The sequence below is a fragment of the Salmo salar genome, chromosome ssa24, assembly GCF_905237065.1.
Source record: "Salmo salar chromosome ssa24, Ssal_v3.1, whole genome shotgun sequence".
Taxonomy (NCBI): domain Eukaryota; kingdom Metazoa; phylum Chordata; class Actinopteri; order Salmoniformes; family Salmonidae; genus Salmo; species Salmo salar.
The window spans coordinates 44,390,837-44,413,040 of record NC_059465.1 but is presented as its reverse complement, the minus strand read 5'-3'; the positions used below and the strand labels follow the sequence as shown (position 1 = coordinate 44,413,040).

The 22,204-nt window shown below is 48.5% G+C and overlaps 1 protein-coding gene across 8 annotated transcripts in view; it reads left to right on the top strand.

The window, feature by feature from the left end:
• The window catches only part of LOC106585952 (WD repeat and FYVE domain-containing protein 3), a 268,301-nt gene that overhangs the window by 132,303 nt on the left and 113,794 nt on the right, over positions 1 to 22,204 (top strand). For 7 of the 8 annotated variants that reach the window (XM_045706795.1, XM_045706796.1, XM_045706790.1 and 4 more), the window contains exons 14-21: positions 1,239 to 1,510; positions 1,971 to 2,171; positions 3,527 to 3,610; positions 5,805 to 5,988; positions 6,310 to 6,524; positions 10,080 to 10,192; positions 11,549 to 11,789; positions 16,687 to 16,787. In XM_045706795.1, the coding sequence (XP_045562751.1) occupies positions 1,239 to 1,510; positions 1,971 to 2,171; positions 3,527 to 3,610; positions 5,805 to 5,988; positions 6,310 to 6,524; positions 10,080 to 10,192; positions 11,549 to 11,789; positions 16,687 to 16,787 (1,411 nt within the window). The remainder of the gene's footprint in view (positions 1 to 1,238; positions 1,511 to 1,970; positions 2,172 to 3,526; positions 3,611 to 5,804; positions 5,989 to 6,309; positions 6,525 to 10,079; positions 10,193 to 11,548; positions 11,790 to 16,686; positions 16,788 to 22,204) is intronic. The other variant, XM_045706797.1, reaches the window with a different exon arrangement.

The following is a 22,204-nucleotide window of genomic DNA, read 5'->3' as shown; positions in this document are numbered from 1 at the left end:
ACAGCTGGTCAAACAGCTGGGGAGGTCTGGCCATTCTTTCGCCTCGAGTGGTTTAAAATACCCCTGGAGGACAGAAGGGTGGCGGGGCCCGATGGACCAGAGCCGGCTGTTGTTTATCTGGTAGACACCTCCTGGGCTGTAGAAGGGGTCCAGGATGAAGGAGCAGGAATCTGTTGGTCAGCAGGATGGGATTCCCCAAAATCCATTTCAGCCCCAATGACCTGTACAGTTCATATGCTATCTGAGCTGACCCCCACTGAGTTAACCCACCCAGGGGATTCCTGAGGAAACACTGGACACCTCTACAGTGCATAGAGACAGGCATAATATGGCTCAGAGATGTCCTTCCCTACACTTCCTATGTCTGTCTACTCTGTCTGTCTCTACTGGCCAATCTCTACTTTGTCTGTCTCTACTGGCCAATCTCTACTGGCCAATCTCTACTCTGTCTGTCTCTACTGGCCAATCTCTACTCTGTCTGTCTCTACTGGCCAATCTCTACTCTGTCTGTCTCTACTGGCCAATCTCTACTCTGTCTGTCTCTACTGGCCAATCTCTACTCTGTCTGTCTCTACTGGCCAATCTCTACTGGCCAATCTCTACTCTGTCTGTCTCTACTGGCCAATCTCTACTCTGTCTGTCTCTACTGGCCAATCTCTACTCTGTCTGTCTCTACTGGCCAATCTCTACTCTGTCTGTCTCTACTGGCCAATCTCTACTCTGTCTGTCTCTACTGGCCAATCTCTACTCTGTCTGTCTCTACTGGCCAATCTCTACTCTGTCTCTACTGGCCAATCTCTACTCTGTCTGTCTACTGGCCAATCTCTACTAGCCGATCTCTACTCTGTCTCTACTGGCCAATCTCTACTCTGTCTGTCTCTACTGGCCAATCTCTACTCTGTCTGTCTCTACTGGCCAATCTCTACTCAGTCTGTCTCTACTGGCCAATCTCTACTCTGTCTCTACTGGCCAATCTCTACTCTGTCTGTCTCTACTGGCCAATCTCTACTAGCCGATCGCTACTCTGTCTCTACTGGCCAATCTCTACTCTGTCTGTCTCTACTGGCCAATCTCTACTCAGTCTGTCTCTACTGGCCAATCTCTACTCTGTCTGTCTCTACTGGCCAATCTCTTTTGGGGGCCTTTTTTGTTCCAGCCCCACACTACGTTGTCCCAAAACTGTGGGACTCAACATCCTATGTCTATTTTATAACAACATTGATCTGTTGTCCTCTCAGGCTCTCCTGGCCGTGCTGAGAGAGAGCCACCGCACGCGGACTGTCTTCCGGAAGGTTGGCGGCTTCGTGTACGTCACGTCCCTACTCGTTGCCATGGAGCGCTCGCTCTGCCAGCCGCCACGTCACGGATGGGAGAGGGCCAATCAGAACCAGGTGTTTGAACTCCTGCACACAGTCTTCTGCACGCTGACCGCTGCCATGCGGTACGAACCAGCCAACTCACACTTCTTCAGGACGGAGATCCAGTACGAAAAACTGGCAGACGCCGTCAGGTAAAGGACGTTGGATAAATCGCTCATTCTGGTTTTAGCTTTTCAGGTTTGTTTTCACATTCGACCCAGAATTTGACCAACCACCCAAAGGAAAACATTGAATGCTGTCATTTGTGATTGTAGCTAGGTCAGCCAATTGAGGTGAGGCCTTATTTGTGTCTGACAGACAGACAGACAGACAGACAGACAGCCAGACAGACAGACAGACAGACAGACAGACAGACAGACAGACAGACAGACAGACAGACAGACAGACAGACAGACAGACAGACAGACAGACAGACAGACACTGCTGTTGTGACAACTGTTGATGTTAAAAGGGTTTAATAAATTGCAATGACTGTTTGCTTATCAACTTTGGATACGAGTGTCTGCTAAGTGATGACAATGTAAAGCTAAATACATTTGATTGATTGATTGATCTTGATTGATTGATTGAGCCATACCCCACCACCTCCAGGCTTCTGGGTTGTTTCTCAGAAGCCAAGAAGGTTGGACCCACGGGGGTGTTCCCCTCCAACGCCCAGCCCTTCTTGAGGCTGCTGGAGGACGATGGGGTTGCAGCCGGAGCAGGGGCTGGAGACGGTGTCTGCCCTACCCTCAAACACTGCAGCAAACTCTTCATATACCTGTACAAGATGGCCACCGACTCCTTCGACAGGTACCTCGGCTACTGTCAGTTACTCACTGAAACAGACTCAGTCAATTACTGAAGATTACAGTAACATTACCATTCATTTCAGGTACTTACTGAAACCAAACCAGGGCTATCACCAAATAGGGTTCCTCAAACCCTAGAAATGAAGGGTGGTTTTGGACAAACATATTCAAAGCTACTACCAAACAATTCTCCAGTAGTCTATAGTGCACTTTTCCATACTGACTTCCTATCAATCGATCTCTTCTGAGACAAACAAGTCATACCTCAATACAGCACATGGCAGTTGTGCAGTCGTGACTTGGCTATGCTGCCTTGTGAATGGAGAGCCTTTCTACCACACTGTTGTAGTGTAACGTACACATGAGTGTAGCTGTAGCATTAGCCTCCTGGTAGCGTGCTGTAGCATTAGCCTCCTGGTAGCGTGCTGTAGCATTAGCCTCCTGGTAGCATACTGTAGCATTAGCCTCCTGGTAGCATACTGTAGCATTAGCCTCCTGGTAGCGTACTGTAGCAGTAGCCTCCTGGTAGCGTGCTGTAGGATTAGCCTCCTGGTAGCGTGCTGTAGCAGTAGCGTGCTGTAGCATTAGCCTCCTGGTAGCGTGCTGTAGCAGTAGCGTGCTGTAGCATTAGCCTCCTGGTAGCGTGCTGTAGCAGTAGCCTCCTGGTAGCGTGCTGTAGCAGTAGCCTCCTGGTAGCGTGCTGTAGCAGTAGCCTCCTGGTAGCGTGCTGTAGCAGTAGCCTCCTGGTAGCGTGCTGTAGCATTAGCCTCCTGGTAGCGTGCGGTAGCATTAGCCTCCTGGTAGCGTGCGGTAGCATTAGCCTCCTGGTAGCGTGCTAGCTGTACACTGAGCTCTCTTCTCTTTCAGCCTTCTAACTAACAGCTTCCCTCCTTCGTCTCTTCTCTCTTTCTCTCTCTCCTTTAACCTTTGCGCCTGCCTGGCTGTGTGTGTGTGCCTGGCTGTGTGTGTGTGTGCCTGGCTGTGTGTGTGTGTGTGTGCCTGGCTGTGTGTGTGTGTGTGTGTGCCTGGCTGTGTGTGTGTGCCTGGCTGTGTGTGTGTGCCTGCCTGGCTGTGTGTGTGTGGCTGCGTGTGTGTGTGTGCCTGGCTGTGTGTGTGTGTGTGTGCCTGCCTGGCTGTGTGTGTGTGTGTGCCTGCCTGGCTGTGTGTGTGTGTGTCTGGCTGTGTGTGTGTGCCCACCTGGCTGTGTGTGTGTGCCCACCTGGCTGTGTGTGTGTGTGTGTGTGTGTGTGTGTGTGTGTGTGTGTGTGTGTGTGTGTGTGTGTGTGTGTGTGTGTGTGTGTGTGTGTGTGTGTGTGTGTGCCCACCTGGCTGTGTGTGTGTGTGTGCTGTGTTCAGTCGTTCGGAGCAGGTTCCCCCCTGCCTGACTCACGAGACCTCCCTCCCTTCCCCCTGGGGCACGCCAGCACTCGCCAGGAAGAGGTAGCTACTGCACTCTGCACTTCTCCTCTTCCTCCTCCTCCTCTTCCTCCTCCCCTCTCCCTGCTGCTCTCCACTCCTTTCCTTCCCCTATGTCAGCTATTGCTGCTATGTCATGCTGCTCTGAGCCTCTACTCCCTCTCTAAAGCACCAAATTATGTGAATTATTCTCCTCTCGTTCTCTCTCCTCTCATTTTTTTCTCTCTCTCATCTTTCTCTCTCTTTTTTCTCTGTCTGCGCTGCCTCTCTCTCTGCTAGTTCTGCTGACACCTTCATTTCCTTCCTTTGAGCCCTCTACATTCCCCCTCTCCTCTCTGCTCTCCTCACCTCCTCTCCTCTCTGCTCTTCTCCTCTCTGCTCTTGTCTGCTCTCCTCTCCTCTTCTCTCTCCTCTTCTCCTCTCCTCTCTGCTCTCCTCCTCTCCTCCTCTTCTCTTCTCTCTCCTCCTCTCTGCTCTCCTCCTCTCTGCTCTCCTCCTCTCCTCTCCTCCTCCTTGCTCTCCTCTCCTCTCCTCCTTTCTCCTCGCTCTCCTCTCCTCCTCTCTGCTCTCCTCTCCTCCTCTCCGCTCTTCTCTCTCCTCTCCGCTCTTCTCTCTCCTCTCCTCTTCTCCCTGCTCTCCTCTCCTCCTCCTCTCCTCCTCTCTGCTCTCCTCCTCCCTCCTCTCCTCTTCTCTCTCCTCTCCTCCTCTCTGCTCTCCTCTCTACTCTCTTCCTCCTTGCTCTCCTCTCCTCCTCTCTGCTCTCCACTCCTCCTTGCTCTTCTCTCCTCTCCGCTCTCCTCTTCTCCCTGCACTCCTCTCCTCCTCCTCTCCTCCCTCCTCTCCTCCTCTCTGCTTTCCTCTCCTTGCTGAAAACATCTCTGGTTTTCCAAAGTAAGGAAATAGAGAGGCCGTGTTCAAGGCTAAAATCATTTTCTCACTGATCATCAACTGACGAATCTACAGATAACAATGAGTAGTTGTTGAGGATGCAAGTAAATACAAAATCAGTCAGTCAGTCAGTCTGCAGTCAGTCTGCAGTCAGTCAGTCAGTCTGCAGTCAGTCAGTCAGTCTGCAGTCAGTCAGTCAGTCTGCAGTTAGTCTGCAGTCAGTCAGTCAGTCTGCAGTCAGTCAGCAGTCAGTCAGTCAGTCAGTCAGCAGTCAGTCTGCAGTAAATGAGTCAGTCTGCAGTAAATGAGTCAGTCTGCAGTAAATGAGTCAGTCTGCAGTAAATGACCCAGTCTGCAGTAAATGAGTCAGTCTGCAGTAAATGAGTCAGTCTGCAGTAAATGAGTCAGTCTGCAGTAAATGAGTCAGTCTGCAGTCAATCAGTCAGTCAGTCTGCAGTCACTGATGACCATAATATTCACGGAGCCGTTCAGACAGGGGGCCGTTCAGACAGGGAGCCGTTCAGACAGGGAGCCGTTCAGACAGGGAGCCGTTCAGACAGGGAGCCGTTCAGACAGGGGGCCGCTCAGACAGGGGGCCATTCAGACAGGGGGCCGCTCAGACAGGGAGCCGTTCAGACAGGGAGCCGTTCAGACAGGGAGCCGTTCAGACAGGGAGCCGTTCAGACAGGGAGCCGTTCAGACAGGGGGCCGCTCAGACAGGGGGCCGTTCAGACAGGGGGCCGTAAAGACAGGGATCTGTGAAGTGAGCATCTAATTCTAATCCAGTTAGTCGTCTACAGATGAACTCTAAACTGACTGACCTTTAACCTCTCCTGTGTTTCATCTCTAAACTGGCTGACCTTTAACCTCTCCTGTGTTTCATCTCTAAACTGACTGACCTTTAACCTCTCCTGTGTTTCATCTCTAAACTGGCTGACCTTTAACCTCTCCTGTGTTTCATCTCTAAACTGACTGACCTTTAACCTCTCCTGTGTTTCATCTCTATACTGGCTGACCTTTAACCTCTCCTGTGTTTCATCTCTAAACTGACTGACCTTTAACCTCTCCTGTGTTTCATCTCTAAACTGGCTGACCTTTAACCTCATCCGTGTTTCATCTCTTCCCGCTTTTATTTAACGGAGGCAGTGCACATGAATCAACATTTGGGTGAAAATCTCAGATCATAATCCCTTTGTAAGGAGAGATTATAATATATGTCCTGCTTTAATTTGGATTTAACCCCACAATGTTTTGGTAACTCTTTATGTGGATAGTTCCCAATAGAACCATCCAGGGTTTCATGTTCCACTAACTGTCAACAACCCGACAGGCACGGCTACCAGGGCACATCGGGACCCCCTGCGGGCGTCAGAGCCCTAACAGACCTCAACCTGAAACTACACCTGGCCAACTCTTCCTCCTCCTCCTCGTCAGACTCGGTGGTCATCCACCCGGGGGCTGTGCTGGCCATGCTGGACCTGCTGGCCTCCGTCAGCTCCGACAGCCAACCAGAGGTAAGTAAACAACAGGAAGGCACACCCACTTCCTGTGTCCTGGCTTCAGGATGAACGATTGAATGAATATCTTCCTGTTTTCTCCTGGGGGAAAAAAGGACTTTCTCTCAGTGATGCTAGTCGGTACAATGGAATAAAGTTTACTTCCTCTTTAGTCTCAACTGAGGTGAATGAGGACCAAACCTTGTTCGGCTCTCCTTGTACAAGAGTTCCATTTCCTGCTAAGAACTGAATATCTCTGAATGTCTGAGTATCTTCCTTGTTCAGCTGAATCTCAACAACACTAGTCTAGAGAAATAAATCTTAACCCTCCCTACCCAGCATGCCCAGGACCTCCAGCTAGCAGTAGCTAACATCCTGCAGCTGCTGGTCCACAGTGAGAGAAACCAGCAGATACTGTGTGAAGCAGGTCTACACAGCAGACTACTGCAGCGCTGCAGCCTGGCCCTGGGAGACGAGGAACATCCCTTACACCCGCCGCTGCAGAGGATGTTTGAGAGGCTGGCCTCACAGGCCCTGCAGCCTATGGTCTTGAGGTGAGGGAGACACACTCTCGCTGTCTCTCTGTCTCCCCCCCCTCTCTCTGTCTCTGTCTTTCTCCCCCTTCTCTCGCTGTCTCTCTGTCTCCCCACCTCTCTCTCTCTGTCTCCCCCCCTCTCTCTGTCTCTGTCTTTCCCCCCCTTCTCTCGCTGTCTCTCTGTCTCCCCACCTCTCTCTCTCTGTCTCCCCCCCTCTCTCTGTCTCTGTCTTTCCCCCCTCTTCTCTCGCTGTCTCTCTGTCTCCCCACCTCTCTCTCTCTGTCTCCCCCCCTCTCTCTGTCTCTGTCTTTCCCCCCTTCTCTCGCTGTCTCTCTGTCTCCCCACCTCTCTCTCTCTGTCTCCCCCCCTCTCTCTCTGTCTCTGTCTTTCCCCCCCTTCTCTCGCTGTCTCTCTGTCTCCCCACCTCTCTCTCTCTGTCCCCCCCTCTCTCTCTGTCTCTGTCTTTCCCCCCTTCTCTCGCTGTCTCTCTGTCTCCCCACCTCTCTCTCTGTCCCACCCCTCTCTCTCTGTCTCTGTCTTTCCCCCCCTTCTCTCGCTGTCTCTCTGTCTCCCCCTCTCTCCCCTCTCTCTCTCTCTCTCTCGGTCTCTCTCTATCTGTCTCTCACTCCCACTTTCTCTTTGTCATAATAATGATGGTTATAAGAGAAGAAAGACTTTAGGTTTTGTGTTTGATCATTGATAATTTCGATGTACCATACAGTAGGTAATATTGTCTCCCTGATCAAATCAATCACAAAAATCGAATACTTCCAAGAGACGTAGTAACCCTGCATGTCGACCGAGAGACGTAGTTACCCTGCATGTCGACCGAGAGACGTAGTTACCCTGCATGTCGACCGAGAGACGTAGTTACCCTGCATGTCGACCGAGAGACGTAGTAACCCTGCATGTCGACCGAGAGACGTAGTTACCCTGCATGTCGACCGGGAGACGTAGTTACCCTGCATGTCGACCGGGAGACGTAGTTACCCTGCATGTCGACCGGGAGACGTAGTTACCCTGCATGTCGACCGAGAGACGTAGTAACCCTGCATGTCGACCGGGAGACGTAGTTACCCTGCATGTCGACCGAGAGACGTAGTTACCCTGCATGTCGACCGAGAGTCGTAGTTACCCTGCATGTCGACCGAGAGTCGTAGTTACCCTGCATGTCGACCGAGAGACGTAGTTACCCTGCATGTCGACCGAGAGACGTAGTTACCCTGCATGTCGACCGAGAGACGTAGTTACCCTGCATGTCGACCGAGAGACGTAGTTACCCTGCATGTCGACCGAGAGACGTAGTAACCCTGCATGTCGACCGAGAGACGTAGTTACCCTGCATGTCGACCGAGAGACGTAGTTACCCTGCATGTCGACCGAGAGACGTAGTTACCCTGCATGTCGACCGAGAGACGTAGTTACCCTGCATGTCGACCGAGAGACGTAGTTACCCTGCATGTCGACCGAGAGACGTAGTTACCCTGCATGTCGACCGGGAGACGTAGTTACCCTGCATGTCGACCGGGAGACGTAGTTACCCTGCATGTCGACCGAGAGACGTAGTTACCCTGCATGTCGACCGAGAGACGTAGTTACCCTGCATGTCGACCGAGAGACGTAGTAACCCTGCATGTCGACCGAGAGACGTAGTTACCCTGCATGTCGACCGAGAGACGTAGTTACCCTGCATGTCGACCGAGAGACGTAGTTACCCTGCATGTCGACCGAGAGACGTAGTTACCCTGCATGTCGACCGAGAGACGTAGTTACCCTGCATGTCGACCGAGAGTCGTAGTTACCCTGCATGTCGACCGAGAGACGTAGTTACCCTGCATGTCGACCGAGAGACGTAGTTACCCTGCATGTCGACCGAGAGACGTAGTTACCCTGCATGTCGACCGAGAGACGTAGTAACCCTGCATGTCGACCGAGAGACGTAGTTACCCTGCATGTCGACCGAGAGACGTAGTTACCCTGCATGTCGACCGAGAGACGTAGTTACCCTGCATGTCGACCGAGAGACGTAGTTACCCTGCATGTCGACCGAGAGACGTAGTTACCCTGCATGTCGACCGAGAGACGTAGTTACCCTGCATGTCGACCGGGAGACGTAGTTACCCTGCATGTCGACCGAGAGACGTAGTTACCCTGCATGTCGACCGAGAGACGTAGTAACCCTGCATGTCGACCGAGAGACGTAGTTACCCTGCATGTCGACCGAGAGACGTAGTTACCCTGCATGTCGACCGAGAGACGTAGTTACCCTGCATGTCGACCGAGAGACGTAGTTACCCTGCATGTCGACCGGGAGACGTAGTAACCCTGCATGTCGACCGGGAGACGTAGTTACCCTGCATGTCGACCGGGAGACGTAGTTACCCTGCATGTCGACCGAGAGACGTAGTTAACCTGCATGTCGACCGAGAGACGTAGTTACCCTGCATGTCGACCGGGAGACGTAGTTACCCTGCATGTCGACCGGGAGACGTAGTAACCCTGCATGTCGACCGAGAGACGTAGTTACCCTGCATGTCGACCGAGAGACGTAGTTACCCTGCATGTCGACCGGGAGACGTAGTTACCCTGCATGTCGACCGAGAGACGTAGTTACCCTGCATGTCGACCGGGAGACGTAGTTACCCTGCATGTCGACCGAGAGACGTAGTTACCCTGCATGTCGACCGAGAGACGTAGTTACCCTGCATGTCGACCGGGAGACGTAGTTACCCTGCATGTCGACCGAGAGACGTAGTTACCCTGCATGTCGACCGGGAGACGTAGTTACCCTGCATGTCGACCGGGAGACGTAGTTACCCTGCATGTCGACCGAGAGACGTAGTTACCCTGCATGTCGACCGAGAGACGTAGTTACCCTGCATGTCGACCGAGAGACGTAGTTACCCTGCATGTCGACCGAGAGACGTAGTTACCCTGCATGTCGACCGAGAGACGTAGTTACCCTGCATGTCGACCGAGAGACGTAGTTACCCTGCATGTCGACCGGGAGACGTAGTCACCCTGCATGTCGACCGAGAGACGTAGTTACTCTGCATGTCGTCCCGGGAGACGTAGTTACCCTGCATGTCGTCCCGGGAGACGTAGTTACCCTGCATGTCGACCGAGAGACGTAGTTACCCTGCATGTCGACCGAGAGACGTAGTTACCCTGCATGTCGACCGAGAGACGTAGTTACCCTGCATGTCGACCGAGAGACGTAGTTACTCTGCATGTCGTCCCGGGAGACGTAGTTACCCTGCATGTCGACCGAGAGACGTAGTTACCCTGCATGTCGACCGAGAGACGTAGTTACCCTGCATGTCGACCGAGAGACGTAGTTACTCTGCATGTCGTCCCGGGAGACGTAGTTACCCTGCATGTCGACCGAGAGACGTAGTCACCCTGCATGTCGACCGAGAGACGTAGTTACCCTGCATGTCGACCGAGAGACGTAGTAACCCTGCATGTCGACCGAGAGACGTAGTTACCCTGCATGTCTTCCATGTTGTTTCTCTCCATTCGTTTTCTCTTTCTCTCTCTTACCCTCTATCTGCTGTTTTTTCTCCCCCACAGAGAGTTCCTCCGGCTGGGTAACCCTCTAAACTGTGGAGCCTGGGACATGAAGCTGCTGAAACAGTACCGCGTCCACAAACCCTCCTCCCTTAGCTGCGACGCAGAGATGAGAAGTAAGACACCGCTCTCAATGTTGAGCGGAACCCGAGTCACAATACCGTTTACTGGCCGTGATACCATCTCTTCATCACAGGTCCATCAACTACGATGGAATCCTAACCATGCCAATGCAGTACAGCACGGCTTGGTTCAGCACGGCTTGGTTCTATTCAGTAGTATGACAAGACGAGAGTTTTCTCCAGGGGAGAGGCAGACAGGCAGACAGACAGACAGGCAGGCAGACAGGCAGGCAGCTTGAAAAGGCCAACAATTGGCAAAAAAACCTCCATCTCTTTAGTCCGATCGGAGTCTGAGCCCGTCCAACCTGAGGTGAATCTGTTAGAAGATATGGACAATATTTCACAATCGTAATTCCCCATCAGGCTCAATTCCATAGCCCCTCGTTCATTTCCTGTAAACTGCCAGTAACGGTCAGAGTCAGGAAGATTACGTTTTTCAAACTAATGTTCATGTTCGATTCATGTTGTCTGTCTATTTAGTAAGGGAATGTTTACAATGTGGTTATTTTATTTAGCAGTAACATCAATCTCTAAATTGTTCTCTTCTCACTGTGATGGGATATTAACCAAAGGCACATAATTTACTATATCTAACCATGACATCCTTCCTCTGCCTGTTTCTATATCTAACCATAACATCCTTCCTCTATTCTGACTGTTTCTATATCTAACCATAACATCCTTCCTCTATTCTGACTGTTTCTATATCTAACCATAACATCCTTCCTCTATTCTGACTGTTTCTATATCTAACCATAACATCCTTCCTCTATTCTGACTGTTTCTATATCTAACCATAACATCCTTCCTCTATTCTGACTGTTTCTATATCTAACCATAACATCCTTCCTCTATTCTGACTGTTTCTATATCTAACCATAACATCCTTCCTCTATTCTGACTGTTTCTATATCTAACCATAACATCCTTCCTCTATTCTGACTGTTTCTATATCTAACCATAACATCCTTCCTCTATTCTGACTGTTTCTATATATAACCATAACATCCTTCCTCTCTTAATGTAATATGATATGAAATGACTCAATTGCTTCAGATATCCAACATTCCGGCACATATAATATCACCTCAGTTATTTTATCGTGTCTGTGTTTTTAGAAATAGCATGTAGTGACCCGGGCTGTAGTGAACCCGGGCTGTAGTGAACCGGGCTGTAGTGACCTGGGTTGTAGTGAACCGGGCTGTAAGTGTCTGTACCACAAGAAGCATGGTGGTGTGTATTAACATTTCATCTCTTGTCCTACAGACTCTATGACCATGTGGATGGTCCTCACAGTGAGTGTTAGGGTTAGATGACCTCTGAACCTCTCTCTATCCGCCTCTACGACAGACTCTATGACCATGTCCATGGAGGGTTGCTTCGGTCCGGACAGCGTGTTTGCACCAGTCGGTGAGGACAATGGTCAGTACCGGATCAGCCGAAGCCTGGTGCGCTCGGCCGAGGGTTCCACCGTGCCGCTGACACGCGTCAAATGCCTGGTTTCCATGACAACGCCCCACGACATCCGCCTCCACGGCTCACAGCTCACGCCAGCCTTCGTGGAGTTCGACACCTCGCTGGAGGGCTTCGGGTAAGGAGACGCACACACAGTCGCGTAATCACACAACCGTAAACACACAGTCGTGTAAACACACCGCCGTAAGCACACAGCCGTAAGCACACAGTCGTGTAAACACACAGCCGTAAGCACACAGTTGTGTAAACACACAGTCGTGTAAGCACACAGTTGTGTAAACACACAGTTGTGTAAGCACACAGTCGTGTAAACACACAGCCGTAAGCACACAGTTGTGTAAGCACACAGTTGTGTAAACACACAGTTGTGTAAGCACACAGTTGTGTAAACACACAGTCGTGTAAACACACAGTCGTGTAAACACACAGCCGTAAGCACACAGTTGTGTAAACACACAGTCGTGTAAACACACAGTCGTGTAAACACACAGCCGTAAGCACACAGCCGTAAGCACACAGTTGTGTAAGCACACAGCCGTAAGCACACAGTTGTGTAAACACACAGCCGTAAGCACACAGCCGTAAACACACCGTCGTAAACACAGGGCTTTGGGGAAACGCGCATTCCTTTTTTCACTGTTATCTCTGGATGCAAATTTCCCAGAAATATTCCCAAAATAAGCAGGTTATCCAGAAATGCCTCCCTGCGTTTCCCCGTCTGATTCTGGGAATCCTCCAACCGGGATTTCTGGAAAACTTGGGAATTTGGGGAAAGTTATCGTACTTTTGCAACCCTACTGTCATCAATTGCCTTTTGGGACTATTCTGTTTTTCACAAGCCAGATTTTAGGATGCTGAGAGGTTTGGTACTTCAGCTTTCCTTTTCTGTTCAGTCACCTGTCTCTGTCACAGCAGGGGGGGGTATTCTCTCTCCACCTGTCTCTGTCACAGCAGGGGGGGTATTCTCTCCACCTGTCTCTGTCACAGCAGGGGGGGTATTCTCTCTCCACCTGTCTCTGTCACAGCAGGGGGGGGTATTCTCTCTCCACCTGTCTCTGTTACAGCAGGGGGGGGTATTCTCTCCACCTGTCTCTGTTACAGCAGGGGGGTATTCTCTCCACCTGTCTCTGTTACAGCAGGGGGGGTATTCTCTCTCCACCTGTCTCTGTTACAGCAGGGGGGGGTATTCTCTCCACCTGTCTCTGTTACAGCGGGGGGGTATTCTCTCCACCTGTCTCTGTTACAGCAGGGGGGGGTATTCTCTCTCCACCTGTCTCTGTTACAGCAGGGGGGGGTATTCTCTCTCCACCTGTCTCTGTTACAGCGGGGGGGTATTCTCTCCACCTGTCTCTGTTACAGCAGGGGGGGGGTATTCTCTCTCCACCTGTCTCTGTTACAGCAGGGGGGGGTATTCTCTCTCCACCTGTCTCTGTTACAGCGGGGGGGGTATTCTCTCTCCACCTGTCTCTGTCACAGCAGGGGGGGTATTCTCTCTCCACCTGTCTCTGTCACAGCAGGGGGGGTATTCTCTCCACCTGTCTCTGTCACAGCAGGGGGGTATTCTCCCCACCTGTCTCTGTCACAGCAGGGGGGGGTATTCTCTCCACCTGTCTCTGTCACAGCAGGGGGGGGTATTCTCTCCACCTGTCTCTGTTACAGCGGGGGGGGTATTCTCTCCACCTGTCTCTGTTACAGCGGGGGGGGGTATTCTCTCTCCACCTGTCTCTGTTACAGCAGGGGGGGTATTCTCTCTCCACCTGTCTCTGTTACAGCAGGGGGGGGGTATTCTCTCCACCTGTCTCTGTTACAGCAGGGGGGGGTATTCTCTCCACCTGTCTCTGTTACAGCAGGGGGGGTATTCTCTCTCCACCTGTCTCTGTTACAGCAGGGGGGGGTATTCTCTCTCCACCTGTCTCTGTTACAGCAGGGGGGGGGGGGGGGGGGGTATTCTCTCCACCTGTCTCTGGATAGACAGATTATTTCACTGTATCATAATTCCAGTGGGTCAGAAGTTTACATGCACTAAATTGACTGTGCCTTTAAACAGCTTGGAAAATTCCAGAAAATTATGCCATGGCTTTAGAAGCTTCTCATAGGCTAATTGACATCATTTGAGTCAATTGGAGGTATACCTGTGAATGTATTTCAAGGCCTACCATCAAACCCAGTGCCTCTTTGCTTGACATCATGGGAAAATCAAAAGAAATCAGCCAAGACCTCAGAAAACAAATTGTAGACCTCCACAAGTCTGGTTCATCCTTGAGAGCAATTTCCAAATGCCTGAAGGTACCACGTTCATCTGTACAAACAATAGTACGCAAGTATAAACACCATGGGACCACGCAGCCGTCATACCTCTCAGGAAGGAGACGCGTTCTGTCTCCTAGAGATGAACGGACTTTGGTGTGAAAAGTTTAAATCAATCCCAGAACAACAGCAAAGGACTTTGTGAAGATGCTGGAGGAAACGGGTACAAAAGTATCTATATCCACAGTAAAACGAGTCCAATATCGACATAACCTGAAAGGCCGCTCAGCAAGGAAGAAGCCACTGCTCCAAAACCGCCATAAAAAAGCCAGACTACGGTTTGCAACTGCACATGGGGACAAATATCGTACTTTTTGGAGAAATGTCCTCTGGTCTGATGAAACAAAAATAGAACTGTTTGGCCATAATGACCATCATTATGTTTGGAGGAAAAAGGGGGAGGCTTGCAAGCCGAAGAACACCATCCCAACCGTGAAGCACGGGGAGGCAGCATCATGTTGTGATGGTGCTTTGCTGCAGGAGGGACTGGTGCAAAATTCACCCAACTTATTGTGGGAAGCTTGTGGAAGGCTACCTGAAACGTTTGACCCAAGTTAAATAATTAAAGGCAATGCTTCTGACCCGCTGGGAATGTGATGAAAGAAATAAAAGCTGAACTAAATCATTCTCTCTAATATTATTCTGACATTTCACATTCTTAAAATAAAGTGCTGATCCTAACTGACCTAAGACAGGGAATCTTTACTAGGATTAAATGTCAGGAATTGTGAAAAACTGAGTTTAAATGTATTTGGCTAAGGTGTATGTAATCTTCCGACTTCAACTGTATACACACACACACACACACACACACACACACACACACACACACACACACATACACACACACACATACACACACACCATCCTTCCCCCATCTGTCACTCTGAAATATTAATGCCACAGCCCCTGTTAGGACAGACAAGGTACAGCTGTTTAGTCTGCTGTGTTCTGGGGTTGGTCTGTCACAACACACCCAGAACCAGTCAGTATGGGTCTCACAACACACCCAGAACCAGTCAGTATGGGTCTCACAACACACCCAGAACCAGTCAGTATGGGTCTCACAACACACCCAGGACCAGTCAGTATGGGTCTCACAACACACCCAGAACCAGTCAGTATTGGTCTCACAACACACCCAGAACCGGTCAGTATGGGTCTCACAACACACCCAGAACCGGTCAGTATGGGTCTCACAACACACCCAGAACCAGTCAGTATGGGTCTCACAACACACCCAGAACCAGTCAGTATGGGTCTCACAACACACCCAGAACCGGTCAGTATGGGTCTCACAACACACCCAGAACCGGTCAGTATGGGTCTCACAACACACCCAGAACCAGTCAGTATGGGTCTCACAACACACCCAGAACCGGTCAGTATGGGTCTCACAACACACCCAGAACCAGTCAGTATGGGTCAATGGGTCTCACAACACACCCAGAACCAGTCAGTATGGGTCTCACAACACACCCAGAACCAGTCAGAATGGGTCTCACAACACAACCAGAACCAGTCAGTATGGGTCTCACAACACACCCAGAACCAGTCAGTATGGGTCTCACAACACATCCAGAACCGGTCAGTATGGGTCAATGGGTCTCACAACACACCCAGAACCAGTCAGTATGGGTCTCACAACACACCCAGAACCAGTCAGTATGGGTCTCACAACACACCCAGAACCAGTCAGTATGGGTCTCACAACACACCCAGAACCAGTCAGTATGGGTCTATGGGTCTCACAACACACCCAGAACCAGTCAGTATGGGTCAATGGGTCTCACAACACACCCAGAACCGGTCAGTATGGGTCAATGGGTCTCACAACACACCCAGAACCAGTCAGTATGGGTCAATGGGTCTCACAACACACCCAGAACCGGTCAGTATGGGTCAATGGGTGTACACACTTTTTTTTGCACATAAATGTGTTTAGGAGACACCAATGCGTGGTGTTTCTGTAGCCAGGATAACGGTGGTGTTTCTGTAGCCAGGGTAACGGTGGTGTTTCTGTAGCCAGGGTAACGGTGGTGTTTCTGTAGCCAGGGTAACGGTGGTGTTTCTGTAGCCAGGGTAACGGTGGTGTTTCTGTAGCCAGGGTAACGGTGGTGTTTCTGTAGCCAGGGTAACGGTGGTGTTTCTGTAGCCAGGGTAACGGTGGTGTTTCTGTAGTCAGGGTAACGGTGGTGATGGAGCCTGGAAGCAGTATCTCAACGCTCCATTATAAAAACTACATTCAAAAGTTGTTTTATTAAATTAAAAAAAATCTAATTGCATGGTATATCCTTGTAGGTAAAAATGTCACAAGGATACATTTTTTTATTTTGTAATTTTTTTGTTAATTTAATTTAACACTTATTTTACCAGGTAAATTGACAGAGAACACGTTCTCATTTACAGCAATGACCTGGGGAATAGTAACAGGGGAGAGGAGGGGGTGAATGAGACTATTGTAAACTGGGGGTGGCCATGATTATATGAGGACCAGATTGGGAATTGAATTTAATTACATTTAGACAAATCTTTTTCATTGTTAAAATAGCCATACAATTTTGTTTTTTCTCCAAAAATGAACACTGACTCAAGTAATGGAACACTAACGTCCATAAGGAGATCTGAATATTGGATTAGCTGTGCCAATCACTACCTCTATATGCTAGATGAAATAGGATGTATCAATATGTTCTTCTTTGTAGGTGTCTGTTCCTGCCTAGCCTGGCCCCTCACAACGCTCCCTCTAACAATGCCAACACAGGAGGAGTCAGCGATGGAGCCGTGGTCTCTGGGATCGGAGCAGGTCAGTGTCACTACAACATAAAGTTAGCCTCGTCTTCATCCCCTAGCTAGCAGGTCAGTATCACTACAACATAAAGTTAGCCTAGTCTTCATCCCCTAGCTAGCAGGTCAGTATCACTACAACATAAAGTTAGCCTAGTCTTCATCCCCTAACTAGCAGGTCAGTATCACTACAACATAAAGTTAGCCTAGTCTTCATCCCCTAGCTAGCAGGTCAGTATCACTACAACATAAAGTTAGCCTAGTCTTCATCCCCTAGCTAGCAGGTCAGTATCACTACAACATAAAGTTAGCCTAGTCTTCATCCCCTAGCTAGCAGGTCAGTATCACTACAACATAAAGTTAGCCTCGTCTTCATCCCCTAGCTAGCAGGTCAGTATCACTACAACATAAAGTTAGCCTCGTCTTCATCCCCTAGCTAGCAGGTCAGTATCACTACAACATAAATTTAGCCTAGTCTTCATCCCCTAGCTAGCAGGTCAGTATCACTACAACATAAAGTTAGCCTAGTTTTCATCCCCTAACTAGCAGGTCAGTATCACTACAACATAAAGTTAGCCTAGTCTTCATCCCCTAACTAGCAGGTCAGTATCACTACAACATAAAGTTAGCCTAGTCTTCATCCCCTAGCTAGCAGGTCAGTATCACTACAACATAAAGTTAGCCTCGTCTTCATCCCCTAGCTAGCAGGTCAGTATCACTACAACATAAAGTTAGCCTCGTCTTCATCCCCTAACTAGCAGGTCAGTATCACTACAACATAAAGTTAGCCTCGTCTTCATCCCCTAACTAGCAGGTCAGTATCACTACAACATAAAGTTAGCCTAGTCTTCATCCCCTAGCTAGCAGGTCGGTACCACTACAACATAAAGTTAGCCTAGTCTTCATCCCCTAGCTAGCAGGTCAGTATCACTACAACATAAAGTTAGCCTAGTCTTCATCCCCTAGCTAGCAGGTCAGTATCACTACAACATAAAGTTAGCCTAGTCTTCATCCCCTAGCTAGCAGGTCAGTATCACTACAACATAAAGTTAGCCTAGTCTTCATCCCCTAGCTAGCAGGTCAGTATCACTACAACATAAAGTTAGCCTAGTCTTCATCCCCTAGCTAGCAGGTCAGTATCACTACAACATAAAGTTAGCCTAGTCTTCATCCCCTAGCTAGCAGGTCAGTATCACTACAACATAAAGTTAGCCTCGTCTTCATCCCCTAACTAGCAGGTCAGTATCACTACAACATAAAGTTAGCCTAGTCTTCATCCCCTAGCTAGCAGGTCAGTATCACTACAACATAAAGTTAGCCTAGTCTTCATCCCCTAACTAGCAGGTCAGTATCACTACAACATAAAGTTAGCCTAGTCTTCATCCCCTAGCTAGCAGGTCAGTATCACTACAACATAAAGTTAGCCTAGTCTTCATCCCCTAGCTAGCAGGTCAGTATCACTCCAACATAAAGTTAGCCTAGTCTTCATCCCCTAGCTAGCAGGTCAGTATCACTCTAACATAAAGTTAGCCTAGTCTTCATCCCCCAGCTAGCATCCTCCCTGTTCTTCCTTTCTCTTCGCATTTCCTCTCCTGTGATCAGTGGGATTGGAGCAGGTCAGTATTATTATTTGTTTTATAATATATATTTTTGATGGGTTGATCAGCTTTAATATTGTAGATAGATTGTAGCTTCGTCAATGTAATTGTCGGCATCGTTTGCAATCCTCCGTATGTTATAGCAGACATTATATATTAGCCTTCCCTGTAGCTCAGTTCGTAGAGCATGGTGTTTGCAACGCCAGGGTTGTGGGTTCGATTCCCACGGGGGGCCAGCACAGAAAAAAAATGTATGACATTGTATGAAATGTATGCATTCACTACTGTAAGTCGCTCTGGATAAGAGCGTCTGCTAAATGACTAAAATGTAAATGTAAAAATTATCATATATTTTTGTTAGCTGCATGTGACAACTCCACCAGTCATATTCATCATATCATTTACAAAGATTATACTCTTTTAAAAAATACATTAAAATAAATAATTTTTTGTATCAATTAGTATATTTGAGTTTAACCACAATATTCGTTCAATTATTTGTTCTGTCTTTTCTGGGGGATTAAACTGAAATTGCAACTAACTTTCTATGGCTTGATTTAAAAAATATCGTTATTCTTGAGATTATTTCATTTTCAATTCACCTCTCATGGCACAAGGTCTGCCATGAGAGGTGACTGTATAGTTCCCTTAAGGAAAAGCACCTTTAGTAAATCTGCTTTCTCTGTGAGAGCTTCCCATGTCTGGAATACACTGCCATCAGACACACATAACTGCACCACATATCACACTTTCACAAAATGCATGAAGACATGGCTAAAGGTCAATCAGACCTGTGAACATAATTCCTAGCTGTGTATTACCACTTTCCATGTTGTCTGTTGTCTGTAGCTTGTGAGGTGTGGAAACACTTTGTTGTTTTTATGGATTTTGTCTTGTTGCTTTTTGTTCTATGTTGCTCTGTCTGTATGCTACATCTTGCTTGTCCTATGTTGCTCTGTCTATATGCTATGTCTTGCTTGTCCTATGTTGCTCTGTCTGTATGCTATGTCTTGCTTGTCCTATGTTGCTCTGTCTGTATGCTACATCTTGCTTGTTCTATGTTGCTCTGTCTGTATGCTACATCTTGCTTGTTCTATGTTGCTCTGTCTGTATGCTATGTCTTGCTTGTCCTATGTTACTCTGCGTGTGCTCACTGTTCAATGATTGTCTATATTGTAATTGTTTTTAATAACCTGCCCAGGGACTGCGGTTGAAAATTAGCCGGCTGGCTAAAACCTGCACTTTTACTGAAACGTTGATTAATATGCACTGTCCCTGTAAAAATAAAATAAACTCAATTAACCGAAAGTGAAAAATTGTATTCTGAAAAAAGGGAAAAAGGCCATTCTTGAACATGGGGTGAGACATTCTTACTAATCTGCTACAGAACCATTTTGAATTTAAGTATAACTTTTGTATGACTGAAGCCTTTAGTGAGAGGTCTAACGCTTTAATATTTAATCATTTCTGCCCTCAGAATTCATATTCATTATATAAATAGATCTGTATAATTTTGTCTGGCTTGCCGTTCCAAATGAAATTGAATATTTTTTTTCTCATATCATTTCTAAAAACAGGTCACCAGGTGTAGATAAGACCGTAGGTAAACTGGGATACTATGAACAACCACCATATGAATGGAGTCTTGTATTGCTTGTAGATATGAATAAATATTATATACAGGACCAGTCAACAGTTTGGACACACCTACCTACTCATTCTAGGGTTTTTCTTTATTTTAAACACAAACTGTAGTGCATATATTAGAAATGTCCTAATGTCCACTTAGAAATGTCCTATATATATATATATATATATACTGCTCAAAAAAATAAAGGGAACACTTAAAACAACACAATGTAACTCCAAGTCAATCACACTTCTGTGAAATCAAACTGTCCACTTAGGAAGCAACACTGATTGACAATAAATTTCACATGCTGTTGTGCAAATGGAAGAGACAACAGGTGGAAATTATAGGCAATTAGCAAGACACCCCCAATAAAGGAGTGGTTCTGCAGGTGGGGACCACAGACCACTTCTCAGTTCCTATGCTTACTGGCTGATGTTTTGGTCACTTTTGAATGCTGGCGGTGCTTTCACTCTAGTGGTAGCATGAGACGGAGTCTACAACCCACACAAGTGGCTCAGGTAGTGCAGCTCATCCAGGATGGCACATCAATGCGAGCTGTGGCAAGAAGGTTTGCTGTGTCTGTCAGCGTAGTGTCCAGAGCATGGAGGCGCTACCAGGAGACAGGCTAGTACATTAGGAGATGTGGAGGAGGCCGTAGGAGGGCAACAACCCAGCAGCAGGACCGCTACCACCGCCTTTGTGCAAGGAGGAGCAGGAGAAGCACTGCCAGAGCCCTGCAAAATGACCTCCAGCAGGCCACAAATGTGCATGTGTCTGCTCAAATGGTCAGAAACAGACTCCATGAGGGTGGTATGAGGGCCCGACGTCCACAGGTGGGGGTTGTGCTTACAGCCCAACACCGTGCAGGACGTTTGGCATTTGCCAGAGAACACCAAGATTGGCAAATTCGCCACTGGCGCCCTGTGCTCTTCACAGATGAAAGCAGGTTCACACTGAGCACATGTGACAGACGTGACAGAGTCTGGAGACGCCGTGGAGAACGTTCTGCTGCCTGCAACATCCTCCAGTATGACCGGTTTGGCGGTGGGTCAGTCATAGTGTGGGGTGGCATTTCTTTGTGGGACCGCACAGCCCTCCATGTGCTCGCCAGAGGTAGCCTGACTGCCATTAGGTACCGAGATGAGATCCTCAGACCCCTTGTGAGACCATATGCTGGTGCGGTTGGCCCTGGGTTCCTCCTAATGCAAGACAATGCTAGACCTCATGTGGCTGGAGTGTGTCAGCAGTTCCTGCAAGAGGAAGGCATTGATGCTATGGACTGGCCCGCCCGTTCCCCAGACCTGAATCCAATTGAGCACATCTGGGACATCATGTCTCGCTCCATCCACCAACGCCACGTTGCACCACAGACTGTCCAGGAGTTGGCGGATGCTTTAGTCCAGGTCTGGGAGGAGATCCCTCAGGAGACCATCCGCCACCTCATCAGGAGCATGCCCAGGCGTTGTAGGGAGGTCATACAGGCACGTGGAGGCCACACACACTACTGAGCCTCATTTTGACTTGTTTTAAGGACATTACATCAAAGTTGGATCAGCCTGTAGTGTGGTTTTCCACTTTAATTTTGAGTGTGACTCCAAATCCAGACCTCCATGGGTTGATAAATTGGATTTCCATTGATTATTTTTGTGTGATTTTGTTGTCAGCACATTCAACTATGTAAAGAAAAAAGTATTTAATAAGATTATTTCTTTCATTCATATCTAGGATGTGTTGTTTAAGTGTTCCCTTTATTTTTTGGAGCAGTATATATATATATATATATATATATATATATATATATATATATATATATATATATATATATGCGCACTACAGTTCAAAAGTTTGGGGTCACTTAGAAATGTCCTTGTTTTAGAAAGAAAGCGCATTTTTTGTATATATATTTATAGACCTCCAATCCACCCTCTCTTCTTCTCTCCTTTCCTCCACCCTCTCTCCTTTCCTCCACCCTCTCTCCTACCTCAGCATCCTGTCCTCCTCCCTCCTCTCCTTTCCTCCTCCCTCCTCTCCTTTCCTCCTCCTTCCTCTCCTTTCCTCCACCCTCTCTCCTCCCTCCTCTCCTGTCCTCCTCCCTCCTCTCCTTTCCTCCTCCCTCCTCTCCTTTCCTCCTCCCTCCTCTCCTTTCCTCCACCCTCTCTCCTACCTCAGCATCCTGTCCTCTCTGACCCAAATAGCAGTAGTATG